The sequence below is a fragment of the Nothoprocta perdicaria genome, unplaced genomic scaffold (genome assembly GCF_003342845.1).
Source record: "Nothoprocta perdicaria isolate Ctin4 unplaced genomic scaffold, notPer1 scaffold_130, whole genome shotgun sequence".
In the NCBI taxonomy this organism is placed as follows: Eukaryota; Metazoa; Chordata; class Aves; order Tinamiformes; family Tinamidae; genus Nothoprocta; species Nothoprocta perdicaria.
The window spans coordinates 1,741,137-1,761,651 of NW_020454428.1; the positions used below are offsets into that span (position 1 = coordinate 1,741,137).

At 42.1% G+C, this 20,515-nt stretch overlaps 1 protein-coding gene across 1 annotated transcript in view; it reads left to right on the plus strand.

Moving 5' to 3' along the window:
- Positions 1–249: 249 nt before the first annotated feature.
- Positions 250–20,515, plus strand: part of CYYR1 (cysteine and tyrosine rich 1) — a gene marked incomplete at its 5' end in the record, with an annotated part of 46,902 nt that continues 26,636 nt past the window's right edge. The window contains one exon of the mRNA XM_026033675.1: positions 250–359. Within this exon, the coding sequence (XP_025889460.1) occupies positions 250–359 (110 nt within the window). The remainder of the gene's footprint in view (positions 360–20,515) is intronic.

The following is a 20,515-nucleotide window of genomic DNA, read 5'->3' on the forward strand; positions in this document are numbered from 1 at the left end:
TTTTTTTTTTTTAACTTTAGATGATTAAATAGGAGGAGGAACTGATATAGCCCACTATGAAATGTCCATACACAACACACCTAAATCTGACCCTCGTACTGAAGTTTTAAATGAATTGATTGCCATTTGGATTATGTGGCCAGGTCGAACCCCAAGTGAAGTCCTGTGATTGTGTAGAACTGTCAGCTTGCATTTTCTTTGCAGTGTTTCACTGTTGTTGCTGCTTGACCACATGAATGTTGTTTTTATTCAGCAGAAGACTGTCTGGCTCAGTGCGATAATGACTGCAAAGCTTACTGCTGCGACGGGACTGCTCCCTACTGCTGCTCCTATTATGCCTACATTGGGAATGTCCTTTCGTAAGTAGATCTGCTCTTTGGAGGAAAGCGATACCCCATGTGCATGAACTTGATGTGAAAGCAGGTGGCTAGAAAATGTGTTTGGGCAACAACAGTGGCAGCATTTGGTCTGGTTTGGGATTTCATTGCTTTTTGTTTCCTTGCTGGTAGCAAGTATTGGTAGTCCTAGAGTGTTATGGTGCATATCTTTTTAAAGCATGTTTATATCATGTGCTAAAATATGTCTTTAATTGTGTACACCAATACGTGGTATCTTTACAGCTTATTTCCACCACCCGAGAACTCTTTTTTTCCCAAGTTCTTCAAATCAAGAGGGCTGTGAATAGAAGTCTTGTATTTCTTCTTTTGGTTGAAAGGCTTTGTTACAACACTTCAGTCAAACCACTGTTCAAATAACCTGTATTTTAGGTGTTTTTTTTTCTTCTTTCATTACTCTTTGTTTGCTTTTTATTGAATTTTTTGTTGTTTTTGCTAAATGATTTTCTCTCTTTTTTTTTTTTTTGAATTTATTGAATGTATTCTGTGTGGGGGTAATCTGATCCCTTAGCACAGTTGCATGAATAGCATGTTTAACAACAACAAAAAACCCATAGCAGGTGAAACTGGGTGGCTGTGACTGTTTCCTACGCAGAGCGTAGGAACTGGAGTGTGCTGCTCATTAAATACATCGGCTCCAGGGGAGCTGTTAGCTCAGCTCTGCCTCCCTGTTTGCTTCAGAGGAACCTGGGGTGCCTGCCAGCACATGATTAATGCAAACGACAACCCGTAAGTATTACATTCGTGTGCGAGGATAAACCTAAACAGAACCTGCAGTGTTACTCTTCAAGACAGGCCACCTTACCGTCTGTTTTGGCAACCCCATCAGTAGTTTCCTTAACYTCTAATATGCAGTTGGTGGCGTATTTTTGTTTTGAATTCCTGGCTAAAAGCAGGGGAGGAAGAAGAAGAGTGTTACAGGCACCACTTGGTGCTTGGGGAGCAGTGAGTGGGAAGGTGGTTGCTTTTTCCAGAGGAGGCTCCTCTGTTGCAGGTTTTGTTTTAGTCATGGTACCTGGGGAACATGCGAGTCTTTCCTCCAGCATATCTTATGGCACTTTGAAAGAACAGGCATAGTGATGGGGTTTTAATGCAGAATTGATCCACCGCTTTTAAAGCAGATCAGACACTTCCTGGGCTAAAGTAAATAAAATGGTGATGCAGCATCAGAATCCTTCATCCCTCTGGAAATAGAAGAGCCCGTGTTTAAGATTGCCTGCTGGAGATTACTGCCAGAGTGATTTTTGCTCTTGTCTAGGGAATGTCTGCTTTGATTTTTTTTTCCTCTCATTCCAAGATTGCTTTTTCATTTAGATGCATGGAAAGAGGTGCTGTTTTTGCATACCTCATTCCAGCTCTTATGTGCTGAGGAATGTAGGATGTGCTGCCGTAGGATATCCCATTATAAGTAGCAGGCTTCCTATGGAGCAAGAAAGCAAGCAGTTTCTTCTCCCACTTCCACACGTGCATCCTTGGCATTTGTCTAGCCTCAGGTCAGAGCTGTGCTTTGAAAGGGATCAGCCCTTTCAGGGCACTTCTTACAGTAATCACCAAAATGTTCAAATCTCACCTTCAGCATCAGGTTCTTGCTTAGTCTCTTCTATGCTTATTTAACAGCTGCTGAATTGCGCTASGGTGTGAGCGATGCGGAGACATTGGAAAGATGTGTGCGTACTTGGGTGACTTTGAACACTGGAGAGACTCACCACAAGAGCTTGTTTGTCACAGCACATCTTCAAGAGGACATTTGAGTGTTCTCATTTTTTATGGTTAAGCACTCCGACACATGGACTCGAAGGCCAGTCAGGAGTCATTACTCTCTTGTGACCTGACATTTTGCATGATTGAGCTGTAGAATTTTTCCCTGAGAAGCTGTACTGGGTGTGTCTTCTATAAACACGTGTAATCTCATTTTATCCAGGCATTCAGGCATTAATGAGTTGACCATCTGCCCTGGTAAGCTGTTCTTTAGTTAATTTTCATAGAATTTTCCTCACGCTGCCAGGAAATTTCATCTATAATGAATCTCAAATTCATAATGTCAGGTCTTAGTCTATCTGTGAGTTTGAAACATGGCCTTAAGTGGTCACCATGGCAGCTCTCAACCTTGTCGCTGAGCTGGGAGAACTGTCAGCTTCACAGATACAACTTGCTCTGTTTTGCTTGGCCCTGCCTGTGGGTCAACTCTTCAGCTTTTCTTTGAGCTCTCCCTAGTATTTTCAACCCCTTCTAAAAGTGGGGCTAGCAGAGCTGAGCACCTGACTTTGGCAGGGGGTCTTACTAGGATCATTTTTTTCTATATCTTTATTTGAGTATCCATTCTGAACCAGTTGTCTATCATGATCACAGAAAACAGAGCTGGAATGAATTCTAAGTTCATTTGCAAGTCTTGGCGTCACTGTTCCCAAAGCATGTCTGCCACTTCAAGCTTACAAAATGTTTTTTTTAGGRGTGCTACCTTGCTTTTAGTTGTATTACAAGACGTGTTGTTGGATGGTGGCATTAACTAGGCCGTTTAGATTGCTCCATAACAATAACTTTCTCTTTTTAATATTTTCACCGTACTGACCTTTGCCTTATGTGCTAACTTTATGAGTCAAAGTTTCTTCTCATTTCCTCATCCCAAATAACAAACTATGACATGGCATTAGGAGAAATGTGATCTGGAAATGCCCACTCATAACATACTTGCTTGATAATGTCGTTCTTTGAACAAATGRATTTTCTGTTTTAAGAAATCATCATCTTTTTAGGGTACTGGGGAATTTTTTCTTTAGTCACATGAGGTTTTCAACAAACATCCTTCAGGCTGTGTGCATCTATGATCAGCTTACTTTTCTTTTTGCACATGAAAAAGCAGATGCAAGTAATTAGCTCACTCTAATATTAGAACTCACAGGTGTATAAAGGATGCTCCCATAACTCCTTCTTTAGTTGGACTGGTTAGGGATATACTCTGCAAATATTCAAGGTCTGTGTTTGAGTCACTTACAATCCCACAAGCAGCTCTAATGTAAAGCAACATCCTTCCTCGTTCTCCTCCGCCTATTCACTTTTTTCATGATAACCTTTCAGAGCAAGTTCCTACCAGACTAAGATTCCAGTTACATTTCCTTTCCTACTAGTTTTCAATAGTTSCAGCCTGTCTTTATTTCCTGTGTTGCATATGTATTTCCTCCCATTTGTTTGTTAGGCATCTAGTGCTCAAGAGATGCTTTTCTAAAAATGTTTTTCCTCAACCAAATTACAGATTTATGTTTGAATTTGCCTGATGCAGTAGAGCTGTTTCCATGAAATTCCTGAAAAGGTGCCAAGATGCTGGGATGGCCACATGGTTCCTCCAGTCCCCATCAACAGAAAACTTCCCTTTGCATTTTGCAGCCTTCCTGCATGATTCTCCCCTCCTTTTTCTTTACGGCCCATGTGCAGTTTTTAAGCTCTCTGGGAGGAGATGTCAGTAGTGGCCTGCTGTCAGAACCAGTTCCAGATGCCAGCTTGGTCTTTTCATGCTTGTCCACAGCAGTGAGTTGATATGAAATCCTCCCAGATCTAGGTGAATAATGAAAAGGAGAGGTCAGAGCAAAGAAACTGTGAATACTACTGGACCAGTTGAATATTCAGCAGAAATGAAGGAACCAAGATTTGGCCCACAGTGTTTAGGGAAGTTCATTGATTCAGCCATGRGACAATAAGCTTGTACCTTCCTGTGTGACTCTTTAAGGTGGAGAAGTTGGAACTTTGGCTCAAACAGAAGAGTAAAGCCAAGATGCAGTGAGGATACATTATGYTTCAAAGTGCAAGAAATTTCTTGGTAAATGTCTTCATAATTATTTAATGTAAGATAACTTCTGTTGGGGAAAAAAMCAGTATTTGATTCCAGGGACTTCAGAAGTAAATGGAAGAAAAATAAATAAAACCTTCAGAGAATTGTGATATCCTTACAGATAGTGAATGGGGATTTGTAAGGGCATGGAACAAATGTTACCAGAGATAGTGAGGAAGATATTTAGTGACTTGTAAAACATCAGGTGTTATTGACTTGAACTTAATGTGTGTTGGAGGGGACCAGATTTTTATTTTGTCCAGGGGTTGCACAATGTGGCCAGGAAGGAAGGAAGGCAGGCAGAATGGGAGGAAAAGAGGTAGAGAATGCTAGGCTAGATGCCTAGCATAGAAGTTGTGTGTATRGCCCAGCTTTGGAAAATGAAGAAAAAAAGGCACACATAATATATCCAAGTGTGGCATTTGAAGTGAAGTACTTTATTTCCAGAAGTGCTTTGAGGAAAGCAGCTGACCTCAAAGAATGCCATTTCCATGAAATAAAGAATGCTCTGTAAGCCGATTTGCTTGATGAGTGAATATGGGTTTGAGAGTGCATACACAGGAGGAACACACTGAAGAAGAGAATTAACATTTAAAACAGTTAAGAATATGGAGCTGTAGTCTATGGAGTTCATAGTGAATAAAAAAATCAGGAAGCTTAGCATTCACTCTGAATTCCAAATAATTAAAATTAGACATATTCAGGCATCCCACAGTAAATATGCGAAGCAGCATATGGATTGGGGACGGTTCTATGTCTGCACTTCAACTGTCTGGTACTTTGCTTAAAATACATTTGAGTTCCTCTGCATTAGTGCAGCRTTCCAAATTTCACAAGGATCCAAGAGCTTTTGAATAACATGCAAAACTGCAGTTGACGTGACGGCTACCATGATGTTGTACCTATGAGGCTGGACTTCTGAGAAGATACCAGAGTGAGCCAGAGGCACCAGTCAGTGAATGTTTTATTGTTGGGGTGCAGGGGGTGGAGGTGTTTGTTTTTTTCTGTTTGATTTGTGGCTTTTTGGGGGGCGAGTCTCCTTGAATCCACACATGGAGCACACTCCAAGTTGCAAGATGATGGAGGCAGAGCCTGAAGATGCTCCATACTGTGGGCGTGCAACCAGGAAGGAGAAAACTGCAGTAATGTACAGTACTCCACCTGGAGTACTGTGTGCAGTTCTGGGCTCCCCAGTAYAAGAGRGATGTGGAGCATCTGGAGAGGGTYCAAAGAAGGGCAACCAGGATGATTAAGGGAATGGAACATCTCTCGTATGAAGAGAGGCTGAGTGAGCTGGGCCTGTTTTCTCTGGAGAAGAGAYKGCTCAGAGGGGATCTGATTAATATGTATAAGTTCAGGAAGGGAGAATGCAGGGAGGAAGGGGACAAGCTGTTCTCACTGGTGGCCAGCGATAGGACGAGGGGTAATGGCCACAAGCTGAAGCACAAGAAGTTCCGTCTCCAGGTGAGGAGCAACTTCTTTACTGTGAGGGTGACAGAGCAGTGGAACAGGCTGCCCAGGGAGGTTGTGGAGTCTCCTACTCTGGAGGTCTTCAAAACCYGCCTGGATGCCACCCTGTGCCACATGCTSTAGGTGTGCCTGCTTGAGCAGGAAGGTTGGACTAGATGATCTGTAGAGGTCCCTTCCAACCTTAAATATTCTGTGAATCTGTGAATGGGGCTAAAACCTTTCACTCCACGTAGGAGGTGACTAAAAGGATGCACTTCAGCATCTCAACATGTGGAGTACCTGCGGAAGTACCTGCCATCCTAGGAAAGACTGTGCAGAGGAGATGTCTGGCTTGCTTATGGTGGAGCATGGATTGATCACAGCCTACTGTAAGCTTAGGTAAAGAGCAAGGGCCACGTCTTCATTACGAGACCCACTGGTTAGGGAGCCGATATGCAAAATGTGATCTTTGCAGAGYGACGGAGCCTACGGTTGTTTTTTGTTCCGTGCCTATTGTTCCACCGCATATCCCTCGCCGGGGAATGTGTGATCAGATTTATGAGTAGAGCGGTATCTGCTCTTGATGGCGGCTGCAGAGGAAGCCTTTGTCAGCGCCAGAATTGAAACGCAGGGCGTTCCCGCTTTAGCACTCCRTGTTTTCATTCCTGACCCTGTGTTGTGACAAGCTGAACGTCGGCTGGTAAGTGGAACAACCAGCTCAAAATAGGGAAAAATAATTAAAAAAAAAAAACTTCTGCATTGCTTGCCAGTGGTAGTGGTGACTATAAAATGATAGCTCCCTCTTCAAGTTCCCACCTCTCGTTCGGATTTAAAAGCTCAAGCTGGGATTTTTGGGATAACTGAATAATTATTTTGAAATGTTTGGGAACGAGGGTTTTTTTTTCACATTTTGGAATCATGGATTGACTAGACATGGATTCCTAGATTGACTCTTAGGAAAATTCGAAGTTTTTTTTAAGTATATGAGGCCTGTTGTTCATAAAAGAAAAAGTTAACATTTTTTTCTTTTTTTAAAAGTTGAGTTGTTGATGTCTCTGTGGATCATCTGATCATCTGTTTTTCATCATTTGCAAGTTTGTTAAAATTTGGCCTGAGAATGGAAGCATTAAGGTATAAATCACTGTGAAATGCTCTTTGTGGCTTACAGAAGACTCAGGGAAAGGGTGGGGAAATAAACATTCCCAAGGGACTCACTGAAATTACCTTGTTTATACTCAACCATCATGAAAAGATTATTCAGTAAAAAAGAGAGATGACTTTGTATTTATCATTTTCAATAGTCTGCTTTAGTAGCTGGTAAGATTTTCCCATTGCATTTGGTCACATGAAAGATAAATGTTTTCTGACTGAATAGTAGAATATTGGCATAAAGACAGAGTCTGKGGWTTATGGTGATCTCAAGATGGCCATCCTTTCTTCATAAGGTTTTTACCTTCTGCCTTTTATTTACTCACTCCCCTCCTTTTTCTTTCTTTGAACAGAGGGAAGACCTGTGTGTATGTGTGCATATATACATGTGTTTGTTYGTATGTGTGTAACTTCAGGGTTACAGGTAGACTCAGTGGATAGAGTCCTGATCCTGCTGAAATCAATAAAGCACTGCAGAGGGAATGACATGCACTGGCTCTAATAGRGCGCTTTGTAAGCTCAAGGACCTTGTTGAATCCAAGTGCTAGAGCAAAGATTTCTTYCTCTTTTCTTTATTTTTCTTCTTTTAATCCARTGGTACCTTCCTCGCCTGCTTCCAGTTCGAGTGCTGCTTCCTTAGGAGCATCTCCCCTGGAGGTCARGAGATGCGTAGGACAGATCCCTTCTCAGTTGGCTCATGCACTCCCTACAGCAGCTTCTTGTGTCTCTCAGTTGCATCGTCCCTGCCACCAGCTGGAAAATTTCTGCTTGATTGTCTAATTCGGAGCTCACGCTGAGCTCGTGGGATTCTCGAAGGACTAGTCCATTGCATTTTGCACTGGTTGCTTTGTAATAAGGAGTATCACAGTAACTCGGAGCACGGTTATTAAAGAAGGCGCTTTGGGGTCAAAAGCTGTGTGAGAAGGCTATTTCATGCTTGCACTGTGCAATTGCAGCCAGGCCAAATAAAAACCTGTAGCACTAATTCAAAATTAGAACAATATTTYCCTAGAAAGATAAACTCTATGTCTAACCATAATGGGCCTCCTTAAGAGACAGAAACAAAGTTTGGAGTATGTAAGTGAATTATTAAAAATTAAAGAAAATGAACTATTATTTTTATATTCACTGTTCACAGGGCAGCTGCAAGTTCTTTTGAGATTTGTAACCACAAGTAGATAGAAATTCCACCTTAGTTGACACCACCTTTAGCAATTCAGTGAAATTTTGTTAATGGCTTTTCCTCTATTAAAAAAAAAAAAATTGTGACATTTTCTGAATTATTCACACTTTAAAAAAACAAACACCTTTTTGCTGCATTTAATGTAGTATCTGAGATTTGTCCTGGAGCATATTCTTTACATAAGTATTCAGTATGGGGCAGTGAGGCACTAATACCACAAAGTGTGCTGGCATGTTTCATCGCAGTTTGTCCCTTGGATGGCTCATCTGCACGCAGGAGAGATTTTTACTGCCCACAGTAACTGGAGTTATTCCTTCTATTCACAAGGGAGGCCTGYTTTAATGCTGAATATTCCTGCTGCTCTCTTTGCTGAGGACCACGGTGCTGTTCGCTAGGAGCACAGGAGGCCTCAAAGACCTGCAGCTATTGCCCTGGCATTGGTTCCCCAACCAAGACACTGAGCCTGACTTTTTCCGTGCCTTGTGCTACTCGAGTAGAGGGGTTGTATAAAGCATCACTGCCTCGGCCCTTCAGGCAGCCTGTAGTCAAGATATAATCATGGGATAATCATGGGCCTGCTGCCAGGTAGGTCTTTGCAGTGATGCTAAACAGGGCATTAGTGTTAATAGGCTATGAGTGACACAGAAAATGCAGCACAAAATGTGGACATTGATCCCCTCGTATACAGCATAACTTAAATCTACTCAAAATCTGCTCTGAGTTGTCTGGCCCTAACCTGCTCCCTGGCTGACTGTGTGCTTGGTTTACATTATATATATATATATATATATAAAATTATTATTTTATAAATTCTTTCCTTTTGAAACTGTTCTCTCATTTCCATGCAAGACTGAGACCGCCTAGCTGTAACTTGCTGGTGTTACAGCCCATGTGTGGTATCAGTACAGCTGAAGTGTCAAGTTGGTGGTGCCACTCAGCAAGCAGTGCTGGGCATTGAGGGCTGTATGGCGTCCCTGTGGCCTTGACCACTCAAGACCAGCCCTGTGACCTGGCGCTGGCATGAATGGGAGAGGGGAGGAATGTGGCTGAGCTCGTCTTCTTGTGTCCTCCACCTTCCCCTCAGCACCTCTGCGGTGGGCCGGAGATATGGGAAGGTATGGAGAGATGCGGAATTCTAGGTGAGGAGAGGGAGGGAAGCACAAATTTTCTCATGGTAGTTGGAGGAGAGTTCAGGGACAGAAGTCCAGCTTTGGAGAGACCCAAAATTAATTATTTGCTTACAACTAGCACTTGTAATATGATGGTGTTTAAACAATACATGACAGCAGCTCTTAATTCTTTTGTTCAGATCAAATCCTTCAGCAAGTCCCTGAGCTTTTAGGACCTCTCTTCATCTGCTGCTTTGGAAATGTAAACCAACGGGAGAGAAAATAAGCAGCCAGTATAAATTTAACACTTGCTTTTCATTGTTGGGGCTAAAGCAAAGCTAACAGCATGCTGTTGAAACCTTGTTGAAATATCCCTCTTGGAATCCTTGAGATTTTTCCTGGAAGAAGAACAAGAATTTTGTTAGTGTGATGTTTGTTGTTGTACAAAGACACCTACTTTTCTATAATCACCTTTGCTTTCCACTTGTATAGCAAATTATGATCCAAGGGTTTCAAAACCTGAGCTGTCAGTTACTTCAGTCTTGTTCTCATAATGTCCTGTCAAGCCCAGAAATGATGCCTGGGGATTACCTGCCTGCCATGCAAGCAGTGTGCACCCATGCTGCTCGTGCTGATGAGGGGTTGGTCGATTCTGAGTGCAGTATAAGCTGTCACAAATAAAGATAGATTATTTGGGTTCCAGGCAGGATTTTGATTAACTGAAGGAAAATTTGACATCCAAAYGGACATTGAAAATGCCATGATCAGCACATTCAAGTGGAAATGTCTTTGGGAAGAGGGTTTCACCTTCACTGTCGATTCTTTTTTGTGCTGTCCAGCGCAAGACCTTTCCCTCAGTTGTGAATGACATGCCTTGGTATTAATCTCATCTAAGTAACTAGTAACCGTCTYGTAAAAATACTGAGTCAGAGCACCTCACATGCAAATGTTGCCCTCTTTTTAAGACTGCAGTTATTTTTGTCTGTCTTCCTGTTTGCCGAAACGGTTCCCTGGGAYAGGGCTTCTCCTGCACTGCAGCATGACGAGTTGCTCTGCTGCGTAGTTCTCGTCCCTAAGGAATGCAGCGGGACCATGTCTGACGATAGCTAATATATTTTACATGCCTGGAAGCTAATATTCAGTCAGCTGTGGTTACCCTGTGTTTGGCTTGGAAATARATGGCCTATTTACATAAACTGAAATTATGGAAATGGATTAGGGAATCACCAATCTGCTTAGCTTGCATTGGTTTCCTCTTCTGGCTCCTTACAGAGATAATTTCATATTAAATTCCTGTGGAGAGCGAAAGAATGAAACTTCAAGGGGATGGGGAGTGATGAAAAGTTATGGCCCTCATTTCTGTATGTAACAACACAAAAATTGTCTTAAACAAAGCTCAGTGCATTTTTTATGCTTGAGCCTTCATGAGTCTTGAATGAAACTTAATGATTGATCTTGCGTATTCCCAGAAATGTAATAAAGTGTCAGTTTGACGATAATGCTTTCAAAATTGCTGTGTGGCAGTTAGACTGTAAACACTGTGGCATATGACTGCTATATGTTTCAAATAATACATTGCATTCAAATAACCAGATAATACGCTGAAATTAAGAGGGGAGCTGTGGTAATTAACACCTTCATTTGTCAAGTTGTTGTTTCTGCTGCCTTCTGATATAAACTTGCTTTGTGTTAAAATTCTAGACCAAGCAAAAAAAAAATTGTCCTGCTTTCTCCTCACACACTGCCCCAATCGTTCCTTCTTCCCCCAAAGATACAGCATGCTCAACTTGTGAAATGGGTTATCCAGCACGAGCAAGGCCCTGATTTTGCATCCTTCTGATTTAGCAAGCTATGAAGCAGCTTTGGYTGGGTTTCAAAGCCCTGCTTCCCTCTTTAAGGGTTTTTTTGTTTTGTTTTGTCCCTCCTCCAGGGGAGATTTTGTGTGAGTAATTAGCCAAAGGGATGCTGCAGGGATGCATCTGAGGAAGCACGGTCCTCTCATAAGCGCTGGGGAGCTGTCCTGCGGGATGTCACACAGGCAGAGCGGGAACGGGAAGCTGCAGAGAGACAACTGTTACTGCAAGCCAAAGAAAACTCTGCGGGCCTGGTTCTGAGAGGTTTTTAGATTCTCTGATATTTTAATGACTTTAGAAAAATACCGCTGATCATATATCCCCTTGTAATTTGAAATCTGTCTTAGGTTACAATAAGGTACTTTTGAGATTGCATCAATTAAGTTTCTCTGTAGTTCTGGCTTATTTTCCTTCCAAAGAGTTGTTGTCATCACAGAGCTACTTAAAATCCAAATTACTCTAGGAACTTTTGATGACTAGATTAGACTCTCATTAAAGGTTGACTCATTCCTTCTGTAATAAATGCATAGGCTGCATTACTTGGAAGTTCTTGTTACTATAAGTGAGGTGGGGGCGGGGGAGGCTACTTCCTSCTCAGGAACTTGCTGGCTTGGCCAGAAAATCACTGGGATTTTTTTTTAAGGAGTTTCTAGCTCCCCAGCTGAACATGGAAAATGAGGAAGGGCAGAGTTGTAGGCGAGGTGGAAGCAACCTATGCTTGGCCTTGGTGTCACAAAGACCAGGCGACCGTGAGGTGGGTGAGTTGTGACATCTTCACCTGTAATCACTAAGCRGCCCTGATGAACATACAGCCCTCGTCTTGAGAGAAAAAAAGTCAGTACCTCTTTTTAGCTACTGTAAAAGCAATTACTGCTCTGGAAGCAGGAAAGCCAGTTATCAGTTAACAGCTGCTGTTCAAACCTAAAAGAGCTAATGCCTCAAGTGAGGATTTTTGCTCTAGATTCATTATGTGTTGATAATTTAATCTATGTTTTGGTTGCTGATAGGGCTTTGTAATGAGTTGTATTTTTTTTTCACTAGGCTGAACACTTGCTGTATTCCCCCCCTCCCCCCCCMAAAAAAAGGAAAAAAGCCTRGATGTTTGGGTTTGTGAAACAAGTCAGTTGATTTATTACTATTATCTATCATTGCATTGGATGGTTTTAATAACTACCAGAACTAACAGCTCCTTCATTACCACCCGTAGATCACTTGTGGCTTTTGCTATTTTTTTTCTTTAATCACTCGTCCATTTTTTAACTTGTGTCAGGAGATGCAGTCAATAAGATGGGCAAAATCCTCAAGTCGATGGAGTTTTGCTGGCAAACAGTGCCTGCAAATATGGAATATGGCATATATGGCATATATGGCCAAATATGGAATATGGCATATATGGCCTGCCATATGCATGTGGCAGACAAATATGGCAGGCAAATTTTCCTCCAAAACTGGCAAATGAAATCTGTCCGGTCCAGAAGAAAGTTTCACTTGGTCCACAACACATTGGTCCATATTCCAAGAGTGTTTTGCTCTTAGTAGCACTAACAAAATCCTCATATTGGCTTCACAGGAGCAGCCAAAACTGTCCCATTCAGGGGCCCATTCCATAAAATGAGGAATGGAGGTTCCTCCCCCAAGGAAATCAGTTGTGAGCTTTGCATTTTTTCCTCTGACCTACTTAAGAAGTTGCCTGAAGCCAGACTTCAGAGAGGTCTTCTAGGCAWTATTTTCATTCCTATTTTGTTCTTGTGTTTTTAGCAGCTGCTTCTTCAGAAAACAACTGGCTTATTCCACATTTTTGCTTTGTCCCACTCAATTGATCTGTTGGTAGATTTGGAAGATCCTCCTGATTGCAGGCAAACAAGAGCTTTGACAGTGATCACATTGACGGAATTTTGTTCTTGTGTTGCATCAGCTCCTGGCAAGCCCCAAAGCCAAAATATAAAGAGTTTGGGCTAGAAAGGACAACTTATCCATGGCAGCTCAGAATAGGAGGAGCTAGGAGGAGCACGGGAGGAGAAAGATCTCCTTCTCATTATTTCCACAGGTTGAGCATCCTGGCTGTAGCCCCCTGGGAAAAGCAGTCTTTTACCTTGGTGCCTCTTGCACCACTGGAGATACTATAGGCGTAGATGAGCTGTCCAAAGGCAAGTTCGCTTGTGTTGCCACATTGGGAGCTGCCACTGTCTTGATTGCCACCTGGGAATCCAAGCTGGAAGCAGGAAATCAGCTCTTTTGAGGAAATTATGCACTGCAGCTGTGCAACTCCTTTGCTTTAGATGCTCGATGTTGTTCCTCTCAGATTCATCTTCTTTGAATGGATTTTGTTGCAGAGCTGCCTGTCCACTGCTACCAGGATCTATCCGAGTSAGACCACTTTCTCCCTACTGTGTACCAAGGCAGCTCCCTGTACAGAYGAAACTTGGGGATGGATCAGTGACCTTCCATGGTACGATGCYGTTGTGCAGCCCCTACTTCATTAAGAAGTTGAAAGGATTAGGAACTGGCTGACATGTCAAAAGGCGGATGCAACAAAGAACTAGCGTGTAATGAGGGTTGTTTGCAGTGAAGTTCTTCGGGGATTAGTACTCACACTGAAAATTTTTCAACACCAATCAGGTCCTAGGGTGTGAATATAAAATCCCTAGTCAAAAATGTGTGTGGCAGAGATACATTTTAAATGAATGCRTGCTGCGAGTTCTCAGATGATAGATTAAAGAGAGGGTTCTGTGACCTTAATTTGTTCCTCTTTGGTGTGCTTTGTGGTAAAGTCAATCATATGATCTTTAGGGAGCAAGACAGGATTGTAACATGCCTACACATCTTCCACAGAGATACTTTCCATGTGTGAGGGATGTACATCTGTACTGAGTTTGAAACTTGGACCCATAATGCATGTTATTCATAACAGAGCACAGGAGGCGCTTTCTGATCTTCATCTGGACCATTGCAGACCTAAAAGTGGCTCTGCTTTTGATGGCCAAAGTTCCTTGCTAGGCCTTGGCACCACTGTATTAGCCAGTTTGTCTGGAATATGCTGGAGGCCTTAATCCAGCTGTTACTGACTGCAACAAATWTTTTCACAGGTGGTGCCAGATGAAACTTTAATTGAACAGCTCAGAGTAGAAGTAAAAGAGGTGAAGATGAGATTGACCACTTTTCTTGCAGAAGTAGCAGCTCCTGGACAGGCTGACAACTCCTGAGAAGGCAGGGACGGAAAGCTGTTTTCTTGCTCTCGGTGACACAACTTCTCTGAACACAAATATGAGTTCTTTCTCCTATGGTGTTAGCACTTTAGCAAAAGACAAGAAATTTTTCAGCATTCTAATTAAATACCCTTGTTACTGTGTTGTTTCAGAAATCTGGCAACAGTAAAATCAGAGATGATCTATGCAACCTAATTAAAAGCAAAACGAATTAGATTCCCAGCTTTCAAAACCATTTAGGGATCCCAGATCCCATTTTGATGCGTTTAGCAAGACGGAAGAAGCTGGGARTCCTCCAAAGATTCAGTCTTCCCACAGGGCATCTGATGCAAACAAGGGCATCCAGAGCCACCATTTGCTTCTGGAACAGTTGTGCTAGAACAGTGCTAGACAGTTGTTGGGGTTTTTTTTWAWTWWTWWTWWTTTTTWWTTTTTTATTTGATTTTTTCTTTTTTTAGTCTTGGCAGCATGGCTCTTTCCGGATCGTTAAAAAAAAATAATAGTAATAATATGCTGCGTATGCAAGCCCACATGACAGTATTCCCCAAAGCCCTTGCATTCTCTGCTCGGTGCATTACCCTGATTCTTCTTCCTTCTCTGCCTTCCAGTAACACAGTTACGTCATGTCTGTTAAACCATGAAATGCAATAAATGGACCCTTAATCAGATGTGACTGTATTTCCATTTCTGAAAGTCATCCAGGATGGCTAATTAAAGGTTGGGGAGGATGGGGAAAGGGGAAGGAGATTGCCCTGTGATCTCTCATCGTTGAATATAGGTTGAAAACTCTTTGAATTTGTGCCATCGGATGTAATACAAAATATCTAGTGTTTCAGGCATCTTCTCAAATAAAGGTCAAAAAGAATGAAGATAAGCTCTATCCTATTTGAAGTAGKTTTCAGTAACAATATTCGTTCCCTTAAGCCACTTAGCATATTTTTTGTAGCAGTGTTAAATATAAGCTGTGAAACAGGATTTTTTTTAGTTGTATTTTTAGCAAGTTATTTTCAAGAGTCTCTTCAAAAAATAAAAAGTTAACCTGCCTTTATATGTCTGTCTCAAGCTTAATTTCTACAGTCTGAAAACAGATTTGCAATGGTCTTGAAAATGCCRGCTTGATTTATCCTGAAGTCAATAGGAATCTTCTTGAGAGTTCAGAGCTGGACTARTAATAAATGCTTCAGGTCCACTCACACCATGATGGTTAATGCGTGCTTCATGTGTTTAATCTCTGGAAAAATGATKGTTGAAAAATGATTGTTGGAGTCCATCCACCATCGCTCACAGAACTGCAGTGTCTTTGTGGCGTTCGTCCTTTGCCTCCTTTACTGCAGGTACCATCWGTGCCACCTGTGTTGATCCATCCAACATCCTGCAGCAAGGGGCTGTAGGAAGGTGTCTAGAGAGTCTCACGCTAAAGAGGACTACCCTCTAGCTGGTTTACCGCACCCATCCAGTAACTTTTAACAGATGTTGTCTGGATTTAAAGCCCTTCCCACCCTGAGTCAGGGCAGATTTAGTCTTTCACTTCTTTTCAGGTTCTCACAATGTTTAATTAGGACAAACGGGTCATTGCCTGCCTCTGAGGGGTGATGGAGCCTAGCATCTCCTCCGTCTGCAGTGGTACTTAGGSTCTGAGAAGGAGTGGCAGGAAAAGAACGGTAGAAGTTGTTGTGCTCTATGGATAAAAGACAAATTCCCAGGTATGCTCCTGCTTTCATGACCTGCAAAGTGTGGGAAAGAGGTGGTGGAGGAATGAAATCCATCTAATGCCTCTCCTTTGGAAGCCCAGTCTTTTTGGGGGACACGAGAAACTGCTTGGAGACATTTCTATGCATTCTCTCCTCTTCRTGCCAGGTCAGGGTTCTTGGGCAGTTCCTGGACAAGAAGTTTGCTGCTCTGCTCACCCATGGCACCCACAGGGGAGTTGGCACCCACCTGGGGGCCTCCAAACAGGACCCTGTGCAAGTGGTGAGGAGGAAGAGGGGGAAGGCAGCATTTTACTCTAACAGGGTCAGCAACTCAGGAGGGAACTTGCTTTCAAGCAAGACCTTAGAATCATAGAATGCYKAAGGTTGGAAGGGACCTCAGAGGTCATCGAGTCCAACCCCCCTGCTCATGCAGGGTCACCTAGAGCACGTGGCACAGGGCTGCATCCAAGCGGGTTTTAAAGATCTCAAAGAAGGAGACTCCACAACCTCTCTGAGCAACCTGTTCCAGTGCTTTGTCACCCTCACAGTGAAGAAATGCTTCCTTAAGTTCCTGTGGAACTTCCGATGCTTCAGTTTGAAGCCATTTCCTCTAGTCCTATCACTGTCCACCACTGAAAAGAGGCCGCCCCCCTCCTCCTCACTGCCTCCCTTGAGGTATTTATAGACACTGATCAGGTCCCCCCTCAGCCTCCTCTTCTCCAGGCTGAACAGACCCAGCTCTCTCAGCCTTTGCTCATAGGGCAGATGTTCCAGGCCTCTGATCATCCTGGTASCCCTGGTAACCTTCTGGGCCAAGCGTTCATAAGCTGGAGTGCATTATTGATGGCTAAATATGTAGTGATATCTGAACCTGAACATGAGCTTTCCAACAGTAGTACAAGTTCAGAAAACCTTCATGTTTAGTGGAAACCAAAACAGTTTTATGCTATGATATGTTGATTTTACAGGGGCCAGAGTGTTCAAAATAGTGTTTGTTTGGCACATACAGATGATAATGCTGAGAGTGCATGGATTTGCCGCAAACCACATAGATTTTAACTCATGTAGCTTGTAATGAACTTCTTTTGAAAACTGCTTGTTTTGTAGCCTCAACCTCAGCAGAAAGTTTCCTGCTGTATTTCCCAGGGTGTGACTGAAGATATTGAAGGACTCAGTGTCGTTACCAGGAGCACAGGCCATTCCTCTTTCTCCACCTGAGCAGAAAAGACAGCCTTTAGGGATCAGAGTAGCTCCAGTCTCAAGATAACTTTTTCTTATTGCCTTGCTGCAGAGTTGACTGGTCAGTAGCATCTCCTTGAACGGAGATAAGTGATTGCAGCCAGACCAGCTACCTTTAATAAAGCAAAAGGAAGGTCTTTTTAGCAACAAATTGTGTTACTTTCCCATCATCACTTCTGTGCTGGGGTGCAAATGTTTAGTCTTCAGAGGATTTGAATCTGCTTACACCTGTGGTATATTTGTCCTTAGGATTAWGCAGTGCCCTTACCAAACCAAGAATTTTAAATGCCACATATAATACAAGTTAGAACTAGTATCTAATATTCCATCATTGGACCTAAGCTTTCCTTGTTATCTATTATGCCAAGGATTATTAGGCATTGCCCATTTCCTCTGAAATCCATGCTGCCATCTCCAACTGAGGTTGTGTGGTCCTATCCATTGCTCGGCTCCACACACATCCATTGGCTTCTAGGACAGGATTATGGTGCTATTGGTGTTAATTGGCATCTCTGCACATGCAGCACCTCCACAGAAATCTAGTTACAGTACAGGTTTGAAGKAGGGATAAAGTAACCTGCAGAGCAGGTCACAGACATAGGGCATGGTTTAGTGGTGGAAGGCAGGTCAATTAACTCTTGTTTTGCCTAATAAGAAACTATATGTGTATGTGTGTGTGTATCTATACATGTATGCATTTTCTGAAAAATAAAAGGAGCTGGTTCTTTTGTAATCAGTAGGTTATTCTGTAATYAAATGTCTTCAGAAATCCTAGGTAGTGACAATGACTGTTTTCCCATTTGTGAGGTGCTATATATCTGACGTTATTCTTCTGATGCTTCAGGGGAAGTAAAATTGGGTTTGTTCTCTTGAGAGTCAATTAGCTCTTTGCTGATAAATATTTCTTTCTAAATAGGTAGAAAAGGTAGGTAGGTAAAAAGATAAAAAAGAGTAAAGCTTCATCTGTGCCACAGAGAGCAGGTCAATTGTGTGACTGCTTTCACAGAGTTTGTTCACAGAGCAGCACATCAAAGCAGAAGTGGGTTAATTTGCACAGATTTGTGCTCCTCAGCCCCAGGTTCTCCAGCCTGTGTCAGCTGCTGCACTTGCCAAAGTCTTCAGTGCCACAGAGGGCCAATTTGTCTCCTCTTTTGAAGTCCCAACTTCTGCTCTCCAACTAAAACAGGAGTTGTATTTTATAGGTTTGATCTGGTTGGGTGAGGGGATATGACTATCAATGACTTTCCTCACAAACTGCTTTGCATTATATGATCTGGGCATATCTGTTGAAGTTTCATTTATAGAGAGAAATCACTTAGTGAGATCTCAGCTTCCTTGTATGGATGGGGGCACTGGGCTATTGAAAGCTCATGTATCCAGAACGTACCAAATTCTTTCAAATTATGCTCATACATTAAAAAGAAAAAATCATTACACTTTTTAAAGATGGAGCTTGCCCCTGTTCTCCAGTTTATAAATATTTCATGGTGAAATAATGTATCATGCAGCAGAGCTTGCTCCACACAGCAGGCTGGAGTCACCCCCTTTTCTGATTCCGATTGAAGTGGATCACTGGGGAACAAGCACATGCAGAAGCCGGCATACCAAAACCTGCCACTGTAGGTTTTGCTTCCTGAGATAAGGATATTAAGAAAAATAATCCTTGAAATTCCCCTCCTTGAGCTTTGACTTGGCATCTGAGGGATGGCGCTCCCTTCGCGGAGCTGCTCTGGGATCCTTAGAAATGGGGGCTGCTGCTTTTTGAGCTGGCATTCATGAGAGGTGGAATGAGCTTCTGGGATCACAAATGGATTCCTGAATGTCCATTACAGCTCATCGTTTATCATGGAAATTGGGTGTACAGGGCACATTTTATAATATAATTTAGTACTATTTATGTTCCCAAAGTCAGCCTATTTTATCTTTGTAAAACTCTTAATTTCCTGTGCTCCRTCTATCCTAATACTCTTTTTTCAATTTCTTTTTTCTTTTTTGGGGGGTCAGGAGGCCCACAGAATAGAGGGATYCTTGGAGGTCATATGTTTCTAGTTATCCATGAGGGAAGGCGCAGAAGAACTGAAGCCAAAATAAACACTCAGGCAATTAAAATATAATATGCTTCCTTTTCTGAATCACCAGTCATTTGCATGATTTAGTGAGAACTACTGGGATAAAATCCTTGGAGAAATATTACCAAATGCCCAGTTGATATGCATATTTAAAGAGTTTACATGGCAATCTGTTAAGTCTTAATGACCTGTTGAAAGAGAAAATAAAACTCGCCCACTATTTTAGTACAAATGAGTTTTCTTTATCAAAGGAGAAAACTTAATTGTATATGTTTGGTATTTTTTTAACAGGATATTTTATTCGGTGAAACCTTTTAATGGTTTTACTGCCACTGGCTTGCTGGAGATTATTTGCATCATCCCTGTTTCTGATTTTACAGATGTACATGATCCAGCCATGCTATAACCTTTGTGGTTCTTCAGAATTAGTTCACCCTGTCATGGGATTTCCTCTTRATTCATTTTATGAAAATTTAAAGGACAGAATTAGGGTTAAATGGCTGGATTAGAACCAGAGAAAGTCAGAGATAAATCCTTGGCTCAGTCGCTGACTTCCTGAGCATCCTTGGGCGAGCTGTGATGGGCTTGGCTCTGTAAATTTATGGGAGGAATTGAGTGCTCCTTTACTTTGTGAGTGTATTTTTTTCCTCCTGGCTCAGTAGGGGTGTAGTCTTGGTTGAAACTCTGCCGTACTGTTAGCCATAGTAAAGTATATTCCCTATTTAATTGGCGCACTTTGACAGGATTTAGGACTGCAATTAAATCAGAATTACCTCCACAGTTTGTACTGCCCACAGTCCCAAAGCTGCTAGCAATCAGATATTGCTTACAGCTCCTTTTGGAGGTAGCAGAAAGGTATTTCATATTTTTTTCCCCAATGTTTGCAATGAGGTACAGCAAGATGAAGTAATTTATCTATTTTTTTTTTTTTTTTAATATGCAAGGGGTGAAGTTATATCACCCCTCACAGCCCAGGTCTCCTGCCAGTTGGTCTCACATTCTGATAACTGCATCTCTGTGCAAATCTTTGCCATATAGACTCTGGCATAGCTAATAGACTCAGTATGTGTATACTTAAATATTCTTCATCTCACTGTGCGAACAGTTAGTGCAGGAGTTGGAAAATGGTTTCCATAAAGGCCGTGTTCACTGCTTGAAAAGAAACAGGCCGTTCTAGCTGCTGACACAGGAGACTTAGAAACATATTGGCAGATCTGAATGCAGAAAGCAGATACTGGTTAAAATCCAAGTGCATATGTGACACCAGTTGTTTTGAACGTTACTGTGATTAACCAGCTTCTTGTGGACTAATTAAATACTTGGAATTCTCTTGTTTTGGACATTAGGAA